This window comes from Canis lupus, chromosome 36, assembly GCF_011100685.1.
Source record: "Canis lupus familiaris isolate Mischka breed German Shepherd chromosome 36, alternate assembly UU_Cfam_GSD_1.0, whole genome shotgun sequence".
In the NCBI taxonomy this organism is placed as follows: Eukaryota; Metazoa; Chordata; class Mammalia; order Carnivora; family Canidae; genus Canis; species Canis lupus.
The window spans coordinates 14,208,579-14,225,987 of record NC_049257.1 but is presented as its reverse complement, the minus strand read 5'-3'; the positions used below and the strand labels follow the sequence as shown (position 1 = coordinate 14,225,987).

Here is a 17,409-nt window from a genome sequence, read left to right as displayed (position 1 = left end):
ACTGATGCTGATGTTACTGGTTAAGGCCCTACTCAAGTGTGGGCCATGGACTGGTAGCCCTGGTATCTTATGGGAATTGGTGGCAAATGCAAGACATTCAGGCCCTACCCACCCTTTCTGAATCAGATTTCCTAGGTGATTTATATTACATTCAAGTTTGAAAAGTTTTGCTCTAGATTGCTGAAGAAGATGGGCAGATGTTGAGTGCGACTTTGGAATATGGTTTATTATATTATAGCCTTGCTATGTCTGTGGTTACATATTGGGTGACAGAGAATCAGCCCATTAACCATTCTGACAGAATGTTAGTCTGAGAAGGAATTTAGAGATCGTCTATACCTTGGAGATATCATAACATAAGCTAAGGTAGAATTCGGAAGACTCCAGAATTACCTGAGAAGCTTTTCGTGGTAACACTTGAGTTGCATCCTAGACCAATTTAAATCTGAATTTCTGTGACTAGGCATCAATAGTTGTGAATCGTTCCCAGGTGATTCTGGAAATTGCAGCTTTAAATTCCCTTGTCCTGCAAGTAGGAGAACCAAAGTCCAGAAGAAAGTCCTCTTACAAGGGGGGGTGGAAATCATATCTAATATATGATTTGGATACGTTATGATCTATGGTAATGACAAATCTTGGTATAATAATAGGGTCTTACTGGTCTTTTGAACTATCTCAAAGTGCTTTGCATTAATTAGTTTTTGAGGTCATGCAGTGGACTAAACACCTACCTTCCAAACCTGCCAGGACAAGGGAGGAGATAAGTAATGCCATAGAATATGTGAGTGATACAGGATTAGGATGGAGGGACTGTGCCACTTTGGTGGGGAGGCCGGGAGATGGCAGTGTAACTGAGGTGAGTGGCATGTGGCTTCCAGGGGCTGGGACACTGCCTGGGCTCTGATCTCACCTGGCAGGGCCACAACTCAGTTGATGGGCATATCCTTGGTTGGGATACTCATTCCCTCCTCAGACCCTAACCACTGTTCTCATGTGCTTTCCAGTGCCCAACCGCTGTAAAAATGTCTGCAGTCACCTCTGCCTCCTGAGACCCGGAGGCTACAGCTGTGCCTGCCCCCAGGGCTCCACGTTTATAGAAGGGAGCATCACTGATTGTAACGCAGGTAGGGGCACTGCTGGGGCAGCCACGGGGCCCTGGGAATATTCCTCTGCCTTCTTCACTAGGTTCCCTATCTGCATTTCACCTTCTGCAAGAGCCTGAAAAATCCCTGTGTGCTGGGTCCTTTGAAGGATGGAGTGGGAGTGGCTCAACAGAGGGATGAGAGAGAGGGAAATATGAACAAAGCTGAGTGGGACTTAGGGAGCCAAACAGAACTGGTGTCCCAATGATTGCTGAGAATTATTTGCTTGGATCTGTATAGACTCAGTCCCCTCAAATCTACTCTTGTGTTGTTTTGTAAAGATATTTGGAAGTGGGTTTTCTATAAGGCCTTTACCTCCTTTCTCTACCCCATATTGGATATCTGTTGCTCTATAATTCAATCGGCCTTAACTGGAGTTCCTCAAGTGAGGAACTAGGTTCCTGAAGGTGGGGGACCTTATCCAGTACAGATGGGAAGGCAAGAGGAGGGTCACTGTTCTCCACACATGCTCATTTAAAAGTTGTGATGAGTGAAAAAGGGCCACATTTTAAAAGATACCTTATGTTGTTGGGAGATGGAGGCCAGAATAAGGAAGCAGTGGTTTCTCATCCCAAGGGCTGTGGATGATCTATTCCTGGCAATACCTTTCTTCAATGACTCTTAAATTAAGGCGTGTATAAACCATGGGGAATGACTAGCGTCCCTACCTAGTGTCCAATTCTTAATAACGCACATTAAAAAATCATCCTGCAGTTGACTAGTGGCCCATTTTGTGGCTCAGGTCCCTTAGTTTGAGTGGATGGGGCCTTGCTTACCCACCTTTGGCCACCAGGGGGAGCAAAGCAGATATACAGGCCCCACCTTTACTCTTCCCAAGGAGGCTGAGAAGTTGGCAGGTTTAGAGAATGAACTTAAAGGGAAAAAACTGCTTCCCCTGCTCCCCTTCCCCTGTCCCTACTCTCATCCCCAAGGCTACTGGAGAGATACTGGCAAGATTTCAATATTCAGCAATATTTTGAACCAAACAATGATTCCAAGCTTTTGACATTTGTCCTATGATGATTGGTTCTGACACTTAACTGCCATTTCACATTCAGGGATAGTGTTGGCCAAATTGTCACCTCATCTACTACTTTCCTCACTTATATTTCTTGCCAAGTGAATTTTACTGTAATTCACTTTTTGAAAGAACTTAACCAAAGCGAGCATGCTGATGGTGGTTAGTCATTCCATATGAAGTCTTGGTTTGGTATATTAATTAGCTAACTTGATAAGTATTTATTGAGTGCTTACTATGTGCCAGGCACTAAATGTGGGAGATAACGAAGTGCTGGGAGTGAACACAACAAACAGATTGTGCTTGTTGAATTTATACTCTAATAGGACAATAAACAGAGCACCCCCCTCCCCCAGATATATAATGGCAGGTGGTGAAAACAAAAAAGGAGAAAACTAAAGCAGGGAAAGAGGGATGAGGGTGGGGTGGGGGTTGGCTTGCCTTTACACAGAGTTCCGAGAAGGCCTCTCTGATAAAGTAAAATCTGAGTAGAGATTCAGATTGAGGGACTGAGCTAGCAGGACATCTGAGCTCCTGAAATAAGTGAACACATGATAAATACTCACCGAGCATCTTCTAGGTATGAGCTGTGGGAACACTAACAACCCCATCAGGCACAACCAGGGAGTCTGTGGGGGCTGAATTAGAGCAGGGGCCCAGAGAGAGGGCAGTTTTGGAGGGCTTAAAAAATAGGACATCTCTAACCAGCTCTCTGCCAGGCATTCATGCCTCTGCATTGTGTGTCTCTGTCAGTTGATCGATGGCTCTCTGATGCTTTGGAAGCTTCGGTCGAGACTTTGAAGTGTGCCCAAATTGAACTTTTGTGTTTCACTGGGCTTGCAGAGGAGAATTCTGAGAACTTCGCATGAGGACATGAATGTCCTAAGAGATTCCTTTACCACAAGTCTCTTTTAAACGTTAATGTACGTTCTGGAGTGTAGCATCTCTCTACTATCTTGGGGGAAAAAATGCTATAAATTGCCTCTTTCTTTCCACCAAATGTATGTTACTTTCCAAAACCTTATTACTGATAAGAAATTCGTTGGGGACTTGAGTGGAAGGTAACGTTTTGATAGGACACCTGCTTCGCTGCCCCACCCCGACCGCTCCCCATCCTGACCCTGGGCCCACGCAGATTTGCATGGTTTGGGTGCTCTGCCAAACGTGGCTGACTAACACTAACACATGCATGGCTTTCCCTTTCTGCAGCCATCGAAAGTCCCATCAACATGCCCCCCCCATGCAGGTGTATGTACGGAGGAAATTGCTATTTTGATGAGAATGACCTCCCCAAATGCAAGTAAGTCTGAATGTTGAGGTCTGAGCTGGAGGCCTTGTCTCTTCTGGGGGAATTTGAGTGAGACAAAGTAGCCAGAAAAAAACAAGTGCAAGAACCTGGCCAGTTCACTAATTTTCACATCTTGACCAGCTTGCCCTTCCCTGGGAGAGTCCGACAGAAAACTAAGGCAGTGCTTCTCAAACTTTCCTGTGCATAAGAATCATCTGGATCAAATGCCCATCTCGTTCACAGGATTCTGCATCTCCAACACTCCCCCAGGAGATGCCAGAGGATTGTGGGCCAACTCTAACAAGGAGTTAGAGAAGTGATGACCCCATTTTTCTACTCATCTGGTGTTAATTACGCTTGGATTGTGGGAGACCAGTTGTCAGCAGAGCTGCTTCAGCCCAAATACTCTTGATGAGCAGAGATTGGGCTAAAGATTTGGAAAAAAAGAATTATTGAGAAAGCTCTTACATGGAGCAAGATAAATGGAGGTCTTTAAAATGTATTTAATGAATACATGTCAGAAGAGAGAACACAATCATGGTTCCCAGTTTTATTCTTGAAGAATTCTGTAGGGTAGACACCACCGGGCTTATTTGATGATCCCGTAGATGTCATAGCCACACCACTGAAAGTGGATTTCAAGGTCAGATTGCTGTTCTCTGCCCATCATCCATCCCTTGGTAGAATAAACTGACTGTTCTCCATGTAATTTGCTCAGTCAAACCTCTCTCTGCCTCATGTGTTCGTAAAGCAACTACGGAAGCCTAAGTCGGCCACAGCTTGTGAGCAATTCTTCTTTTACTTTCAGGTGTCCCAGTGGCTACATGGGAAAATATTGTGAAATAGGGCTTTCAAAAGGCGTCCCTCCAGGAACAAGTAAGTTTTAAGAATGTGAGCAACCTGGAGATGCCCCACAGCTCCTAAGCTGAATGCTGTTTATGTTCTACTTAACTCGGGCTTCCAAGAATGATTGGCCCTACCTCCAGCTTCCACTGTTAAGTCTTTTGGTTCCTTTCCCTTTCCACATGCTAATATGGTCACTTCTTATTCCCTCTCTGATGGCAGCAGTGGCAGTGCTGTTGACTATCATCTTGATCATCATAGTTGGAGCTCTGGCAGCCTTAGGATTTTTCCACTACAGGAGGACTGGCTCCCTTTTGCCCTCCCTGCCCAAGCTACCGAGGTCAGTTTCATTATGGGAAATACTGATTTTAGAAGCCTGGGTGATTTTTTTTTTTTTCTTTTTTAAGTTAAAAAAGCACAGCATGCAGCTTACCTTTTCTGCAGAAACAAAAAGTGATGAACTTAAAGCATTCATTTCAAATCACAACTTCGTAATCAAATGCTTCTTTTTTGAAGCCTGAGTGCAAATCCCATTTTATAATTCAAATGATTGTGCCCACTGGTGGGCATTCAGGGTAGGCTAGAGCACAGTCTGTGGGATGGGCCAGGATTTATTCCTGCAAGTGCCAAGTGGGCTCTCTTAGATCTCCAACACGCAGGAATGTGTGTTAACACTTCCCCGTAGGTCAGGCAACTTCCTATCGTGTTTGATGTGTGAATCAGAGTGGGAATCGGGCACTCCATTTAAGGAAGATTTAGCAATACGGGGGAGAGAGAACTATTGCAAAAGGTTGTTTAAAAAATAGCATACTGGGGACGCCTGGGTGGCTCAGTGGTTGAGCGTCTGCCTTTGGCTTTGGTCATGATCGGGGGTCCTGGGATGAAGTCCCACATTGGGCTTCCTGCATGGAGCCTGTTTCTCCTCTGCCTGTGTCTCTGCCTCTCTCTGTGTGTCTCATGAATAACTAAACAAAATCTTTTTATAAAAACCACATTGTTTCAATTTCTTCTTTTCAGCTTAAGCAGTCTAGTTAAATCCTCCGAAAATGGAAATGGGGTGACCTTCAGATCAGGAGCAGATGTTAACATGGATATTGGAGTATCTGGTTTTGGGCCCGAGTCTGCTATTGACAGATCAATGGTGATGGTGAGTGTGGTTGCAAGGTTGTCATTGTTACTGTTTTATAAAAGAAACACTTTAGAGAGTATAAAATTAACCTAGAAAAAAAAAGATGAAGCAATATGCCTCTCAGTATAGTCTTTATAAAATTAGGAAACATTAAGTTTGTTGCAGGTCTCTAAAAATATTAGTAATAAAATTGAACTCAACCCCTACTCTCAGTTACAGTTGAATCGTAAGCAGTGGTATGTTTAATGGGAATCTTAAACAGTCTTATGTTTTTTGGGAGAGGGTAGAAAGAGAGCATGGTGTTTTTTTATGTGGTGGCTCTTTGTATGTGAAAGGAAAAAGGATTGTCAAATGGGTACAGTAATACCTCTTGTATTAGGACCAAATGGTTACCAGGTTTATTTTGGGAAGTGGACTGGTACAGTCTCTATATCATTACTGGAAAATTCTTTTCACTATTCTCTTTTCCCCCCAAATCTTTCATATTTGCCCCTGCATAAAAGTACAATATTATCCATTCTTTCTCCTTTCCCATCTCCCTCTTCTCCTCTTTGCTCTTCTTCCACCACCCACCCTTTTATTTGTTGTGCAAACCCAGTCCCAAAGTGATATATTTGTAGTAAGGAGCCAAAGACGACATGGATCTAGACAGTGTGTTTCCATTTCCTTGATCTGATAAATGACTGCGTTTGTTAACTTTATGTAATGGTTTGCTATATGGAAGCCTTAAGACTCCTGCCTTTTATTTTTCTTTGTAATTTCTTTTTGGGTAAATTTGGCATAGTACCTGGCATTGCTCCAAGTACGAGGGGAGCACCTTTCTTTGTGTAGAGACCAGATTTTTTTTTTCCTCCATCAGAGTGAAAACTTTGCCATGGAGATGGGGAAGCAGCCCATAATATTTGAAAACCCAATGTATGCATCCAGGGACAGTGATATCAAAGTGGTTCAGCCAACCCAGGTGAGAAATCAGTCCTTTCTTTCGGGTGCTGCTGCTGTTGTATCTTGTTCTATTGAATAATATCCTCTTAGGGTTCTCCTAGCTTTCTCTCAAGTGGAAGGAAACACAAGTGTTCCATTCTTCAGCTTCACTATATGCAGTCACAGGACTGACCCAAGGATGTGACACCAACTTTTTGCATAGTTTCTGGGGTTTAGCAGCCATTCATGGGGGTGCTGACCAAGAGCCTTTTCATTCTGACTGGTCAGAGCAAGAATTATGAGTCCATCCAGGGGCTTGGCAAGCAGTGCCTGGCACACATCGACTCTGTGTAAATATTTGTGAAATGAACAAGTGAATGATTGTCAGGTCATTATGTAGAGATTTGGGGGACTGGGTATACTCTCTGGGTTCTTATTGGTATCACAAGGGTGTTATTTGAGGTGACCTCCCTAGCTTGCCTTCCCTGTACTTTACTGAAAAGTACAAAAGCCTCCAGAATTGATAGGTGGAGATCTCAATTTCCTTTGGTGCAGCCCTGTTGCTCACTCATTTTTAAGAGGAGCAGGGAGTTGACGTAGGTGTATAGATGAAGGGAAAGAACTTTTCACTGGATCTGGGTCAGTGACTCCTACACCACTTCTAATGTCTATAACTATTAGCCTGTCCTTCCTTTGTCAAAAACTACTACAGCCTTTGTGATATGTGGTTTCGTTGTTAATATTTAAACTTCTTTTGGAGTCATAAGCTATGATGCCTTTTATTTATTTATTTATTTTTAAAGATTTTATTTATTCATGAGAGACAGAGACTCAGGCAGAAGGAGAAGTAGGCTCCCTGTGAAGCAGGCTCCCTACAGGGAGCCTGATATGGGACTCGATCCCAAGACCCCAGGATCACACCCTGAGCTGAAGGCAGAAGATCAATCACTGAGCCACCCAGGCACCCCTATATGATGTATTTTATTTTATTTTATTTTATTTTATTTTATTTTAAAGATTTATTTATTCATTCAGAGAGAGCGAAGAGAGAGGCAGAGACACAGGCAGAGGGAGAAGCAGGCTCCATGCAGGAAGCCCGATGTGGGACTCGATCCTGGGTCTCCAGGATCACACCCCGGGCTGCAGGCGGCGCTAAACCGCTGCGCCACTGGGGCTGCCCTATGATGCATTTTAAAAATAAAGTGTTTATTTTATGAATAGCTTTCCTAAGATCAGAAATAATTGCATCTTGAAAGCATTTTACCTGAGGCTTTGATAGCCAGGTAGCGATAAAATAGATGTGGCATCTCATTAGGCATTTTTAAATACATCCATTTTCAGGCAGCCTAGATGGCTCAGCAGTTTAGAGCCTCCTTTGGCCCAGGGCGTGATCCTGGAGACCTGGGATCGAGTCCCACGTTGGGCTCCCTGCATGGAGCCTGCTTCTCCCTCTGCCTGTGTCTCTGCCTCTCTCTCTCTCTCTCTCTCTCTCTCTCTCTCTGTTTCTCATGAGTAAATAAATAAAATCTTAAAAAAAAAAAAACCACACATCCATATTGAGAAGTGAAACAGTGAATGTAGAAATATAGGAAAAATAGTGAATTTTTATCTTGTAATTTGTTTATTGCATATTCATGGTAATTTGGACTTAAGAGGAAAACTTGGAATCACATGAATGTTACAGAAAATGTCTAGAGGGGTGTTAATTCCATTATGCCTCTTGTTTCAAACATTCAGCCTCTTCTAAGGAGTTCTCTCAGATTATTAATTTTATTCTAAATATCCAAAGATAAGATTCTCAATTCTGAGTTTGGGAATAATTCATGCTGTTCCTCTAGGATCTGGTTGCCAAAATACAACCAAAGTTGTTCACTTAAAAATATGGTCAACAGTGGGAATGAGAGCGCATGGACAACACATTACTAAGTAACATTGTCATTGCCAAGTGAGATGTGTTTGCCTCCCAGGATTAAGGCATGACATAGATGACATAGGTGCTCCTGATTTGGGGAGATGGGAATGATGTTTAGTCCTAAACCATGGAATTGGTCTCATGTAAGAGAGACCTTATGCCTGTGGGAAAGCAAGGTAGTAAAGAGAACCAGAGTTGATAAGAAACTTCACAGCTTTCAAACCTGTAATGTCCTTTCATATGTGCACAGGTTACTGCTTCTGGAAATGTGGATAACCAGAACTACGGAAGTCCCATAAACCCTTCTGAAATAGCTCCAGACACAAAGCCGACTTCCCCAAGTGCTGATGGAACTCAGGTAACAGTGGCCAGCTACTGAAATGATACAGGATTTGCAAAAGGCTTAGGAATTGCGGAGTTTACTGATGCTAAGGTAAATTAATGAGACCCTGATAGGCTCACGGACCCAAGATATGGAGGCAGTTAATAAAGATAATCTTTAAAAAATAATAAATTGAAAACTTTCCACTAACTAAAGCCACATTTCTTACATTGACTGGGATAGGAATGATATCCCTTGTGACATGGGAGACCATACAGAAAAGAAAGGTGACAATCTTCTGGACCTAGGCTCTTAAGACCAAAGATGCTTGATTTTAGAGAATGACTTCGTAAGAAGAAAGAGTTCACTGTGTCAAGGACCCTTTCCTTTTTTACGTAATGCAAATTTTCTATAGTGTTAACATCTTTGTTTCCAGAATGTCCTGTCTTAGCTCTACTGCTGTTACCTGTATTCACCACGAGATGGCACTACTTTATACTCTTCATTTATCCATCTACGTCCAACCAACCAACATTATTGCCCTCGGTGTGCCAGGCACAGTGTTTAACGCTGGAGATTAAGAGAAAAAAAAGACCACTGATGATACTTCTATCTCATGCCTTCAGGCATGAAATTTTTAGACTATTTGGTCCACAGAAAGAAATTCAGTAGATGTTTGATGTAAAATTTTGTGTTAATGTATAATCTCTCACTGGTTTTAATGGATACATAGGAAGCTAAATAAGATCTAGCTGTCTGATCTGGACAAACTATTCACCTCTGGGTTCTAGAGTCTTAATGTTTCTCATTGGGTCACTATTGGCATATGAAGTGAGACGGTTCTTTGTGGTACAAAACTCTGTGCATTGCAGGCCATTTTAGTATTCCTGGCCCCTGTCCGGTTAAGTGTCAGTAGTGTCTCCCCCAGAGCACTGTGGTTCCAGAAGTCATCCTCTACTCTGCCTCCCCCCACATTCCCAATTGAGACCAAAAGGATCTGGAATGGCTCAGTTCTAAGGTTCTATGACTTCTTCTATAAAGTAATGTGAAAACACAAATCCAAGGGTGGTTAGAAATCTGACCATTTCAAAATCCTTATTTCTCAAACTGCGTGATCTATATGCATAATGGGTATCTGCAGAGTTAACTTGGAAGTCATGCTAGATTTTCAGCACCTCAGATACTGGTTCCTGTTCAGCTTATTTGGATCAAAATAAAAGTTGAATAAAATCCATGCTAATGAGGGCTCCTGGGTGGTACAGTCAGTTAAGCATCTGTCTCTTGTTTTTGGCTTAGATCATGCATGATATGAGAGTTTTGAGATCAAGCCCTGCCTTGGGCTCTAGGGGCAGGCTCCGTGCTAGGCATGGAGGTTGCTTAAGACTCTCTTCTTCTTCCTCCTCTTGCCTCCACCTCCGCACCACCTGCCTCTCCCCAACCCGCTTACTTGCTCTCTTTTTCAAAAAAAAAAAAAAAAATTAATGGTAATAAAGAGCTTATAACAGAGGTCCCTGTCTACCTTTTTATATTTCATGTACGCATTCCTTCTACACACACACACCAGATACATACAAATATTGTCTTAGAAAGGAATTTTCAGTTTCCTATTTTTCAAGGGACTGCTTTTTTTTCTTTAACCTACATTTAAAAGTGGCTTTTGGAGATTAATTTTCCACAGACTCCAAAATACTTGAATGTCACAATGTCATGTTTCTTGAATGTTCCCTGAATCAGACTCAAGCCCAAGGCAGGGCCAGATTTATTTTATATTCTCCACTTATTTTTCTTTTCCAGTCCATTTCAAGTCTAGTGATCCTCTTCACTAGACAGAACTCCTTCCCAGCCTGAGCAGGAAGGGGAATGTGGTGGGGAGGCTGCAGCCTCTGACCTGCACGTCTATCATCAGAAACAAAATGAACACTGAAAGGCTTTTCAAATGAGAGTGGATCTTTACCAATTATAGTCCCTTTCTTTCTCATTTTCATCTTTGCAGTGTATGAGCTCTTTTTTTTTTAATCGGGTAAGGCTGAGACCCTCTAGCATCTGTTCTCCATGGTAGATCTGGTGATCTCCCTGTATCAATTGTCTCCTGGGTACTGAGAAAGCAGCCCATGTGGCTTAAAGCTGTAGAGGCACTTGGTTAGGATCTCCTTAGGTTAACGTCGATGTGCCAAAGAAGCTCACAAATCTATCTTTCATCAGTAAATTGGCTCAAAGTACTCAAATCAAGGAACATGAATTCCTGTGACTCAGTTCTATCCATTTCCCAAAAGTCCTGTTGACGTGCATCAGATTTCCCAAGGAGATAAAAATGAAAATCACCATGGTTCCTCTTGTTAGTAATCGCTTAACTCCACTTAGCCCATTCCATAAGCGTAAGGTCCCCGAGGCCAGGCTCTTGACCTGAATGTCTTCATCATTTTCTTGGTGGTGGCCATGTATGGAGTAGGTGCTCACTTACATGTGGGTTACAGTGAATGGTCTTCTGTGGTCTTGTGCACCCCGTGCTCCTTCACATGTTGGCCCTCTACTTTCACAGAGCAAGAGATACCCCTAGAGCATACGTGCTACCTTAGCGACCTGCTGGAGTGGAGTGACTGTTCCCTTGCTTTCTATTCCTTTGTCTCCATCCATCTGGCAGCCAGAGCTGTGTCCAGCACTGGCACTATGGGCAGCTTTTCAGCAAGACCTGGGCTACCCACCATAGTCCATGGTGATTTCTCTTTGGGTTCCTCAGTTTATGGGCTTCTGAGTCCTGTAATCATTCCCTGCTCTTCCACCTACCATTGGGTTATATGAGCTTGCTGTGACTGTTCCCTCATCTGTAAAATAAGAGTACCTAACTCACCAAGTTGCCAGGATAAGGAGTTGGGTAACTTATAAAACTTTTAGATTAACCCCTGATATATAATAAACTCTCGATAAATGCTAATTTTTGTTATCTCGGTGGCTGTTTTGATTACAGGAGGAAATGATGAAGGGGGAGAAGGGATATCCTTGAGTTGACCAAGGATCAAGCCATCATTTTAGGAAATGAGAGGAACAGTCTGGCTTTTTCCTTAAATTTTTGGCAGCCTCTGAAGAAATCTCTTGCCTGATTCTGTCAAAGTTTCTAGATTCTGTACACACAGATTCTGTCAACTATACATGTGAAATCAAGGAAGTGTTTGGAACTATTAGATGAAACGAGCCCCAAGACTTTCAGTTTGTTTGGGGACCATCTAAGGAAGAACTGAACAGTTTACCCAGGGGGCAGGTCACATGGTCCCAGGTCCCAATTTGCTTTCTCCTTTACTAAGAAGACATTTTAAAACTTACCCAAGGGAACAAATCCACGGAAAAAAAAAAAATTCCGATACTGAAAGTTTTCTGCTTCCCTCTTTCCATTTAGGCAACAAAATGGAATATCTTCAAACGAAAACTGAAACCAACCACTAACTTTGAAAATCCAATCTACGCAGAGGTAATTGTTGACAATTTTTCTTAGCACGAGCATTCGGCATTCTTCCTTAGCAATCATTTGCTTGGCTAAATTGGATATACACAGATTATTCTGAGCAAACTGGCAAAAATTCGCTTTCTTCACACAAAACTGTTTCTAGTCATGTTGGGAAAAAAAGGCTGATAATGTGTTTCATTGTGGTCTTAGATGGAGAATGAACAGAAGGATAGCACTGCTGTGGCCCCACCTCCAATGCCTTCTGTCCTTGCTAAAAGTTCTCCAAAGAGAGATCCAGTGCCAACCTATACTGCAACAGAAGACACTTTTACAGACACCGCAAACCTTGTTAGAGAAGACTCTGAGGTATAGCTGTGCCAGCTATTTAGGGAATAATTAGAAACACACTTTTGCACATATATTTTTTACAAACAGATGAAGAAAAAGTTAACATTCAGTACTTTATTAAAAAAATATATTTTTTCCCGGTTTGCCTATAGTTGGAAGTGTCCATGGAAACTCTGCCTTGTGTGTCTTTTTTTTTCTTTTTTACTTACGCCGTCTCATATTTTTACAAATAATTATCACAATGTACTATATGTATATCTTTGCACTGAAGCTATCTGAAGGTAATTCTATAAATATATTGTACATTTGTAAATTTTGCAAAGATTATCACATCATTAAATTTGCTGATAAAAATATCTGCTGAATTGGTTGGTGATCATCACAGTAAATGATCCAACAAGAAAAGGAATTGACTTGGGGCCCTTTAGCCATGTCTAAAGAAGGGGTACCACTCCTATTCCCTATAGAATTACCCAGGAAAGGAATCCAGGCCTCACCCTTGGGTCCATTTTTACGCCTCGGCACTTAATTAAGGTTCAATATTACCTGTAACCTGATTAGTAGGCATATGGATAGAGGGTGCCATGTGTTGTACAGACATCTGGATCTGACTGTAGACGCCTGAGATATGCAGAAGGTAGAAAACCAACTCAGGTTCACCCTTCTGCATGTTTGTGCTACCTAGCCAGAACACTTTCACGTGTGTTACCTCACTAGCTGCCAAGGCAACATTCTTATTTGTGACATCTATGAGAAAGTTCTGTGTCATGAAGTACAGGTGTCCTGCAAAGAGTTTGTATCTAATCAAGTGAAGCCTTGTGCCTGATGGACCCTAGGGTATCTTACATCCTTCCTGGCATCTCAGGTGGTTACCTACCCCGGACACTGGAGCTCAACAGCTGAATTACTAAAACCAAATCTGTGTCTTCATCAAGGATGGTGCAAAACAAATACCAGTTAAGCAAAGCCTCAGCTGGGTTTTCGTTTCTGTGTGTGAAAATATCATTATGACTATTTATTTCCTCAGTTGAACATGAATAGAAAGGGAAACTGTTCTTCTTGAGCCTTTTTTTTTTTTTAGGTCCTTTTGCGTAAATCGTACATTTGTATTGGAATGTACTGTAGAGCCTAGATTTTTCTCTTGAATAGTGGGTATAGTCTCCGCAATGGGAACCATGACAGGAATGTACAATTTCCATACTAAGTAGCATTTCTGGCTCTCTGTGCTAATATTGCACATTTTTAAAACAATGAATGAATGCATGGATGGATGGATGGATGGATGAAACATGTACTACTGATTATTTTATTACTGAGTTCTCAAAATATTTGTGGTTCATGTTTTGGGAGCTTATAATTTTTTTGAAATGTACTTTGATTAGAAAAGCAAATGGAAATGATGCTGCTGAGAAATTTCTAATAAATGTGTATTTTATCAACTTCTTTGGTGTGCTTCTTAAGACCAGCTCATGAATTAGTTGTATTTCACTGTGCAAAGAGCTTGGGGCTTTGAGTGCTGGGCCGGCCACCTGAGAACTAGAGGTGCCCAGGGTTGAGGGAGGTGGTGAGAAGGAGGGATTCACAGCACATCCAGCCTGGACAGGCCTGGTGGGGTAATTAATCTCAGAGAGGAGTCAGCTCCTTAGGTTCCCACCTGAACTCTGAGTAGGCAGCCCCCTTAATTGCTTTCAAAGTCAATTTCCACCTCCTGTTTTTCTTCCTTATATTCCAGGCCCTGTGCCAGGTCCCCCTTTTCGGATCTAATTGTGTTCCAGAGTTCAGTGAAAGTACCCACTGCTGAGGGATCTTAGAGCAACTCCTGCTGAGCCGGACGGAAGAGCAGTGAGGATGGTCGCAGCTGGAGAGGGTTTTGTTCCAAATTGGAATTCAAGCTTCAGTGGGGTGTATTTGGATGCATGAACTAGGGGATGGTGGCATCTGCCAACAGAAAGTGTGAATAGAAGAGTAAGAGGAAGCCAAGAGAACCTGCGCTTGGAAAATGCTTGTAATTTCCAGCTTTGGTATTTGTCTTGGGCGTTAAGCTCAGTATGAAATTAGTCTCGGGAGTTTCTTTTATGAGAATTCGGTTTTTCTGTTCGGCTTCATTTCTGAGTGTAGCCCGGAAGGGGATCAGAAAGCCTACTAGTGCCTTCCCGGCCTCTCCAGGCAGCAGACTGTGGCCCTCCCATTGCCCCTCCGGGTAGGCTCTCCTGGTGCAGGTGCTGGTTCTGAGCCCGCCTCCCTCTCTCCAGCCTGGGACAGCTGTTCCAGAAGTTCTGTGGGAGCATCGGTGTGGGGATGGCACCCACTATTTACAGGACTGAGGTGGATATTGCTTAGCTTTTCATCACATGAAGCAGGGGCAGTTTTACAGGCATGTGTTACACCGCACACTATGAGATGACAACCACAGCAGGTGTGTCCATGGAAAGCTGTCAGATTGTGCTGGTCACCTGGTTTTAGGGTCTCCGGCAAGGTTTTTGCTACTCATGCACTACGACTCGCTCACTACTCCATTGCAGACAGAGGGGTGCAGAGACCATAGGTTTCAGGAAAATATGGGAGAGGAGAACTTTAAATTGAGAACTCTATCCATTAAGTTGTTTCTTTCTCTGAAATGGAAAAAAAAAGAATTATTTGATTTCAAGGTGGAATATCTCAGGGTGGCTAGAAGACTGTGAAGAACAAGGTAAGTCGTGGGGTGAGGGAGGCTCTGAGGAAGCTCTTTGGGGATGTGCAATTCTGGAAGGAGCCTTGGACTGCAGCCTGAAGCCCCTGGCTGCCCTTGACCCTCCAGCCTCTGTTCTGCCCTCACCCTGCATTCGTCGGGGTCACAAGCCATCCATCCAAATGGAGATACTGGAGAGCCATGTGTTTCCTTCTGGAAAGCTCCCTTACAAGCATAAAGCATGAAATTGCTTTCTTCACATCTGTGATTTGCTTTGAAATAAACCAGTATGTGTGCGTGAGGAACAGGATGGAGACTGGCCATGAGGCAGTACTTGCTGAAGCTGGGCATTGGGTCCATGGGGTCTATTATACTATTGTCTCTATTCTTGGGTGTGTCTAGAACTTTCCCGAATGAGCTAGTAACTCTCATCCTTCAGTTGTACTTGCCGTCCTCTCCAAATAATACACATTCATGAATTGTCTCCGTAGTACCCAGTGTTCTAGGCATCAGGGATGTGAATAATAATAGCTAGTGGAACGTTGATGTGCCAGGTTCAGTTCTGAGTACCTTACATGTTTTATCTCATTTCATCCTCATAACAATCCTATGAGGTAGATACTTTTTTTTTTTAAGATTTTATTTTTATTTATTTGACACAGAGAAAGAGAGTACAAGTAGAGGGAATGGCAGGGAGAGGGAGAAGCAGACTCCCCACTGAGCAGGGAGCCTGATGTGGGCTCCATCCCAGGACCCTGAGATCATGACCTGAGCCGAAGGAAGATGCTTAACCACCTGAGTCACCCCGGCACCCTGAGGTAGATACTATTACCCCCATTTTTCAGATGAGGCACAGAGTGGCTAAACTAACCTTTCCCAAAGTCACACAGCCAATAAGTGGCAGGACTGGAATTCAAACCCAGTTCTGTCTCTAAAGCTCGTGTTCTTCAGGATGCTGCTGTGGCCACTTCACTAAGGCGTCTGTTCACTCAGTGTCCATGATATTCTGGAATTAGTGATAAGAAACAGGTCTCCAGAAACTACTAGATGTCATTGAGTCCCACTTAGATAATAGTATTGCCAGTCATTGAGTGCTGTCCCCACTTATGCAGACCAGAGACAAGGGGCATATATTTCTGTTCCCTTGTTAACTAGTGTCCCCTAATGATAGTCATTTGCCAGGAGGACAATTTGCAACCAATGCTTTCATAATAGGGGCTCGGGCCATCCTCCTACTGTGAATCTCGGCCCCAGAGGCTGCTCCCATAACACAGAGAGGTTGGCCATGGGAGTCCAACATGTAATGTGGGTCAAGAATGTATTTAGCCTACCACCTGGCACAGAGTAAGCCCTCAGTCCACAGGAGCCATGCTTATGGTCATTTATTAAGTAGAGGAGATGGGAAGAGGTTTTTTTTAAAAGAAGAAAATGTATTGTTAAAATTTCCTTGGGTGATTTTAATGTGTAGCCAGCATTAGAACTACTGGTCTAATAGAAGTGGCTGATCTTAATTTTTTTTTTCTTTTTTTAATAAAGGATGTTATGGGAGTGGTCAAGATTTTTATTCAGGCCTTTGGAAGAATGCACCTATCTTGTCTGTAAGGAGGCCGGAGTGGAGATGATAAACTGTGGAGTCTCATTTTATTGTTATTTAAATGTAATGAGAAGGCAATAGCCCTGGACTGAGAGATGGGAAAAAACAGGCCGAAAAAGGTAGAGGGCATATTCAGGTCACAACGTTCAGAGCCACATTTCTTGTTCCAGGAGGGCAGGGGTAGGGCCTTCCACAAAATTCCCAGGGTCTAGCACCCACACCTTCAGTGGATTGAAGAACAAGCTGATGTAGAAATTTATTCTTTCATCCCTTACCAAGTTTCCAGACTTAGCTCCAAGGGACTTTTCTTCAATTATGTTCTGTTCGTTAGTTTTCCTTAGCCCGAGTGTGGCTGTAATTTCCTCCACAGGCCTCTTAGGGGCCGGGGAACAGGATAATTAAAAACATCTTGAACCTTCTTGACACGAATGATGCTTTTATTTTTTATTTTTTTAAAGATTTTAATTTATTTATTCATGAGAGACAGAGAGAGAGACAGAGAGGCAGAGACACAGGCAGAGGGAGAAGCAGGCTCCATGCAGGGAGCCCGACGTGGGACTCGATCCCGGGTCTCCAGGATCACGCCCTGGGCTGAAGGCGGCTCTAAACCACTGAGCCACCCAGGCTGCCCACAAATGAGGCTTTTAATGCAAGTCAGGGAGGACGTGGTCTATTTCCCAGAGTGCGATTGTATATTCACTACTTCTAGGTTTCCATTTGTTGAGTTTTTATGGTTTTATTTTTGGGCAACTTCTAAGAATAAAGCATTTCAGTGGGATACTTCA

General features: G+C 42.9%; 1 protein-coding gene across 1 annotated transcript in view; it reads left to right on the top strand.

The window, feature by feature from the left end:
• The window catches only part of LRP2 (LDL receptor related protein 2), a 196,572-nt gene extending 182,771 nt beyond the window's left edge, over nt 1–13,801 (top strand). The window contains exons 71-79 of the mRNA XM_038584752.1: nt 1,005–1,124; nt 3,370–3,460; nt 4,257–4,324; nt 4,514–4,631; nt 5,309–5,438; nt 6,280–6,381; nt 8,504–8,611; nt 11,967–12,038; nt 12,225–13,801. Of these exons, the coding sequence (XP_038440680.1) occupies nt 1,005–1,124; nt 3,370–3,460; nt 4,257–4,324; nt 4,514–4,631; nt 5,309–5,438; nt 6,280–6,381; nt 8,504–8,611; nt 11,967–12,038; nt 12,225–12,386 (971 nt within the window). The 3' untranslated portion in view covers nt 12,387–13,801. The remainder of the gene's footprint in view (nt 1–1,004; nt 1,125–3,369; nt 3,461–4,256; nt 4,325–4,513; nt 4,632–5,308; nt 5,439–6,279; nt 6,382–8,503; nt 8,612–11,966; nt 12,039–12,224) is intronic.
• Nucleotides 13,802–17,409: the final 3,608 nt, after the last annotated feature.